Source organism: Nasonia vitripennis (genome assembly GCF_009193385.2).
Source record: "Nasonia vitripennis strain AsymCx chromosome 1 unlocalized genomic scaffold, Nvit_psr_1.1 chr1_random0007, whole genome shotgun sequence".
NCBI classification, from domain to species: domain Eukaryota; kingdom Metazoa; phylum Arthropoda; class Insecta; order Hymenoptera; family Pteromalidae; genus Nasonia; species Nasonia vitripennis.
The window spans coordinates 946,078-952,047 of NW_022279594.1; the positions used below are offsets into that span (position 1 = coordinate 946,078).

The 5,970-nt window shown below is 43.6% G+C and overlaps 1 protein-coding gene across 1 annotated transcript; it reads right to left on the reverse strand.

Annotated features, from left to right (window-relative positions):
- Positions 1-855: 855 nt before the first annotated feature.
- On the reverse strand, positions 856-1,917 carry LOC103316144. The gene is made up of 3 exons (XM_031932518.1): positions 1,479-1,917; positions 1,193-1,395; positions 856-1,128 (listed from the first exon to the last, which is right to left on the reverse strand). Exons 1-3 carry the CDS (start codon positions 1,915-1,917, stop codon positions 856-858), a joined length of 915 nt encoding a protein of 304 aa, XP_031788378.1.
- Positions 1,918-5,970: the final 4,053 nt, after the last annotated feature.

Genomic DNA, 5,970 nt, shown 5'->3' on the forward strand with positions numbered 1-5,970 from the left:
CAACACACAGGGCCGCTCACCATTTTCCAAATAACCCTTGCAAAAATTTACAGCAGCGCTGCTTTGAGTTGGGAGATCGAGGAGCAAGTGGTTCAATCGAATATGCGTTGTCCGCACCAATGCGGATACTCGCCAAAGAGCGACGAGACAATAAAGGGGATACTCGTATTTCACCACCAAAAATTTGGTATATATAGACATCTCCACTGCAATGCATCAGAAACGCGCAACTTTTTTCGACCAGCGAAACTTCTTTTCAAAAAAAGCCTCAATTGAAAAACGCTCGCGTGCGCGAGACTATATTTGCTTACTTTCTAAGAAAGCCTTGTAATAGTAATTTTTGGAGTTTGTGTAAAAACATGTACGAAGTGTGTTTTGATGCATTTTTAGTCAAAAAATGGTGTTTTTGGAAAATTACTGTATCAATGTGTGTGTGTGTGTGAGTGTGTGAGTGTGTGTGTGTGTTCGTTTGTATACGCCTGTATCTCAGCTTCTACTCAGTGGATTTTAACCTACCAAGTTTTAATTTCTTTGTTTTTACTAGTACATGGCGGGAAAACAGTCCGTTTTTAAATTTTGTAAACGCGTTTTTTTTATAGCGATTTTTTAATTTTGAGATTTCAGATTTTTTCTGATAAAGTTATTGGAAAATAATATATATATATATATATATATATATATATATATATGTATATATATAAGTAGTAGTACTATATCAAGTGCAAAGAGGGATCGTAGGTTAGATTAGGTTGAAGGGTTCTGTGCAGTCTTCGAAAGAAAACCACACTTCGCTCGGTGGCCTGTGGCCCATTGCGATACCCTGTTTGTCGATAGATCGAAGCTAACCTAGTTCCTTTACTTTTGCTGAAAGCATTTCCAGCTTTTTGCAAAGTTCGTTATCTTCCCAATATCCATTCCTGCTGCCTCGTCCAGTTCCACTAGGAAGCTGTGGCCCAGGTGGGATATGGTTTCTTCTTCTTCACAGCATTCTCTACAGAAGTTGTCTTTCGTCTTTCCCCATCTCTTGAGATTTACCCCGACCGCACAGTGACCTGTTACTACTCCTGTGATCGTGCTTAAAAAGATTTTCCTGTAATTTAACAGCTTCTTTGTTTTCCTTGTCCACCTCTGGCCACAGCGTTCTCTATGTAAAACAGTCATCTCGTGTTCTCCATCTCTCGCTGTGAATTACCTCGATGGCTCTGTCAATGGTCGTCTTTATCACGTTGATCGTTGGCAGTGGGTGGCTGATCGCTTCGATACTGTCTTTCTCCGCTCCAAGCTTTGCCAGTTCATCTGCCTTGATGTTCCCTTCGACACTATTGTGTCCGGGTACCCAGCAGAGTCCGACTTCGCTGTTGTGGATCCATGACAGGGCTTCGCGGCAGCTCATCACTGCATTTGATATCGTTAATTTCGATGCCAGAGTTTTGAGAGCTGCTTGACTGTCTGTGTAGATAGCACCTTCATTGGCGCACCATTGTTTAGCTGTGCCAATCTCGCTGCTTTCTCAATTGCTAGGATTTCCGCTTGCAGAATGTTGCAGTCGTTCTTGAGCCTGTATGACTTTTGAACTCCTAGTTGTTCTGAGTAGACTCCTGCTCCCGTACCTTTTATCGTTTTTGAACCGTCTGTAAAGATTGAGATCTCGTCCTCTTTTATTATTGAGTTTTGATCCCAGTCTTCTTTCGTCGGTATTGTTATTTTGATGTTTTCTTTGAATCTTAGGTAAGTGACCGTGTAGTCCGTCTGCTGTGTTAGCAGGGGCTTTAGGTTTTTACTTAGTTTCCCCATCTCCTTCATCACCGACGCATGCCCGTGGTTGGTTTGTTTCCACAATTTGGAGTCTCTTAATCTGAGAGCCCCTTTTGCGGCTAGTCCTTTTACGTACAGATCTATCGGTTGTAGGTTTAGCATTGCCTCTAATGCCGCTTGTGGTGTGCTTTGAATTGCTCCAGTGATACCGAGTGCTTATTCAATTCTTTGCACCTTGTTAAGCGTTTTCCTGTTTACTTCCTTATCCATGGCTTGCCACCATACTAAGGCTCCATCGGTAATTATAGGTCTTACAATCGCCGTGTACATCCAGTGTATGATGTATGGTTGTAAGCCCCATCTCTTACCGAACATCTTTTTGCATGTGTAGTATGCGTTTATTCCTTTTTTCATCCTTTCTTCCACATTCCTTTTCCAAGTGAGTTTGAAGTCCAGGATGATTCCCAGATACTTTGCCTCCTTGGATAGCGTGATTTCGCGCCCTCCAATTCTTGGCGGTGTGAACTTGGGTATCTTGTATTTCCTTGTGAACAGTACTAGCACGGTTTTACTTGGGTTTACTCTCAGACCGTTCTGTCCTGCCCATTTAGAGATTTCCCCCAGTGCTGACTACATGATATCTCTAATCGTGGTTAGGTCCTTACCCATGATTTGTACTACCACGTCATCTGCATACGCTATTATTTTTATCTTTTAATCCTCAAAGGTTTTTAGTATCTTATTGATTACTATTAGCCATTGTAATGGGGAGATTACTCCCCCTTGTGGCGTACCAGAGAGGGACCTTAACATAACTTCAATTTAAATTAAAATATACTTAATAAAATAATCCATATTTCGACAAAAGAATTTTTTGTTCTTATGTCAGATTTGTATAAAAAATATTAAGTTAAATCAATCAGTTCTATTTGTTAAGATATTTTTTCTTGCTGTGCATTGGAAAAAAAAGACTTACTTCTCCATTCTGAATGATAAACATCCGCTCATTGCTTCGAATTCCTATTGAGCTGCGTGTATACGTGCGCATTTTTGACACATTCAACAACTGCATCCATAGCAATATTGCTATAGGTTTCTATAACCATGGGTGTAGAAGGGTCGCTTGGAAGACCCACATGAATTCGTTCTACTGATAATAAGCTTCTTTAACAATTTTCTCGTTTTCGACTGCTTCTTTCTCTCTTTTGCGGCTGCTTCTTATTGATCTTGAATAGTTCAGTATACATAGGGTTTCACACTATCACGCTCTCACGCAACAAATCGGGATCGGTGTCTTCCACTTGTTGCTGCTGCTGTTGCTGTGGTTGTTCTATTGGATTCTCACTGCGTGTGTCCTCGGAAACTATCTGTATTTCAACTAGCCCGTCGATATCGTTGTTGTCGCTGCCGTCACCGATGTTGTCCAAACCGTCGTAGTCGCCAACGTCGTCGTTTTCTATGGAATTCTCACTGCGTGTGTCCTCGGAAACTATCTGTATTTCAACCAGCCCGTCGATATCGTTGTTGTCGCTACCGTCGCCGATGTTGTCCAAACCATCGTAGACGTCAACGTCGTCGTTTGATGACAGAAGCAACAGCATTTCTTCCTCCGTATCGGAGATGTTTACCACATCGACTTCAGGTGACGACGGGCGGGACTCCACCTTCCAGATTACTTCTTCCATGTTCATGAGGACACGCACTAAGCACGCGAAAAAATAAACTTTTTCAATTATTTTTGAAGTGCACACGGCGAAGGCTTCGCCATGACTAATTATTATCTGTCATAGTCACAGCTATGACGGTATTACCCACAGTTAAGACTTGAGGGTGTATTTAGTTCCTGCTGCATCTATATAAACATTTATCGCACTGTTTCGCGAATCACACATGCATCTGACCGTGTGTCTTTCGGTGGCACTACATCACGCTCGAAGCGTGAGAGCCGTTGTGGACAAAATTTTCCGCAGTGCCAACGTTTTTGCTCTTCTCTCTCTCTTTCTCTCTCTCTCTCTCTCTCTCTCTCTCTCTCTCTCTCTCTCTCTCCCTCTCTCTCTCTCGGCAGGATCTTCATCCGTTCTGGCGAGCACAACGAACGGGCCACCATCATCACTACAGATGCTGATCTTGAAGCTTTTTTAGCCCGCACGCTGCCAACAGCCAACACGGACACCACACACTAAAACACATACAAATCATCCCACCAAAACCACCATCTAAAACATTAAACTCATCCACATCTACTTCTAAAGCATCTCTGTCTGGGGGCCTAAGGGTCTGTCATTTCAAGGAGAATTCCCTTACGGGTCACATTGAGATGATCAGGTTCTTCTTGTCCACTGGTTCCCCCTTCCACGTAATAGCTGTAACTGAAACCTGGCTAAGCGACAAGATATCGTCCATCCCTTCACTGGACGACTACACTCTGTACAGACGGGACAGAAACAGGAACGGTGGAGGTGTGGCCCTCTACATTCATCACTCATTGACAGCTAGTATTATTTCGTCATCTGACGGTGAATGGTCGGGCAAACCAGGTAAGCCGGAATATCTTTTCTGTGAAATCACAGCTAAGGGAATATCGTCCATCTTCGTGGGGGTTGTGTATCGCCCTCCTCATTCTCCCTTTATCCAGGGATCTAATTTCATTGAACAACTAATAACACATATGCACAATTACTCCACGAAGGTCATCATGGGAGACTTTAATGCAGACCAGCTTTCCTCGTCTGAAGACGCCAACTTCATCAAGGCTTTCATCGACGAAAACTCCCTTAATGCTGTGCCATATGGTGCAACCCATCATAGACAGGACTCTGACACCTGGCTCGACCTATGCTTAATCGATGAGCAAGATCGTCTGCTCTCATATTGGAAGACAGACACTCCTTTCATCAACGGACATGACCTTATCACAGCCACACTCGACGTACAGATTCCACGCCACGTACCTGCTACATACACCTACAGAAACTACAAAGGAATTTGTGCTGAGAAGCTAAGGGACTTCCTTAGCGCATGTGACTGGTCATCTTTCATCACTTGACGAATGCATTACCATCCTTAACGACAACATCACGAAAGCCATAAATCATCTCGCCCCATTAAAGACTGTGACACCTGGACGTAAGCGTCACTCGTGGTTCACCGCGGCTCTTCGTGACCTTTTAACTGAAAGAAATAGACTCTACAGGAGCTTTCGCACAAGTCGACTACCTTGGGATCTATATTTTTATAGAATCGCAAGGGACGACGCTCATAGACAGGTCGAGGAATCCAGGCTGAATTACTATTATTCACGCTTGTCTACTCTGACCGACGTTGCAGAGATATGGAGAGAGCTTGAAAATATTGGTATTACTACCTCTAAATCTTCTCCACCTGCTCGGTTCTCTCCAGATGCTCTAAACAAACACTTTAGTTCCATCTCAAATGACCCTCAAGCTCCTATTGAGGAGTATCTGCGAACCCTTAAGAGTCTAGACCTCCCTGAACATTTCATCTTCAGGGCTATCACAGAGTCGGACGTGTTGGCTGCAGTATCACACTTCAATACCCAGGCCAGGGGAAGCGATGGCATCCCACAGGTCGTAATCTTCAAAGCATTGCCAATACTCGCTCCTTTACTTTGTCAATTATTCAACCTGTCTTTGAGCGAGGCACGCTTTCCTTCCGCCTGGAAGTCATCGCTCGTAAGAGCATTAAACAAGATCAACTCTCCAACAGCTGTAACAGACTACCGTCCGATCTCTCTACTTTGTTTCCTATCCAAGGCGCTGGAGTGGCTGGTGCACAATCAAATCTCTGAATACCTTGAAACAAGACTTTATCTTGACAACTTCCAAACTGATTTTCGCATTGGCCACAGCACGCAGTCAGGCTTAATTAAGCTGACTGATGATGTCAGGCTTGGGATAGAGAGGAAGAAGGTCACTCTTCTACTTCTATTTGATTTTAGCAAGGCGTTTGATACGGTGTGTCACTTCAGGCTACTCGGAAAGCTATCCTCCTTCGGCTTCTCCAAGCAAGTTATCCGCTGGCTTGCATCTTACCTCTCGGGAAGAGAACAGGCCGTCATTGGTGACAACAATGAGATCTCTACCTTTCTACCACTAAACACCGGTGTCCCACAGGGGTCAGTTTTAGGCCCCTTGTTGTTCTCGTTGTACATCAATGATATTGGTTTTTGCCTAGATTCAGATGTGTCCCATCTAA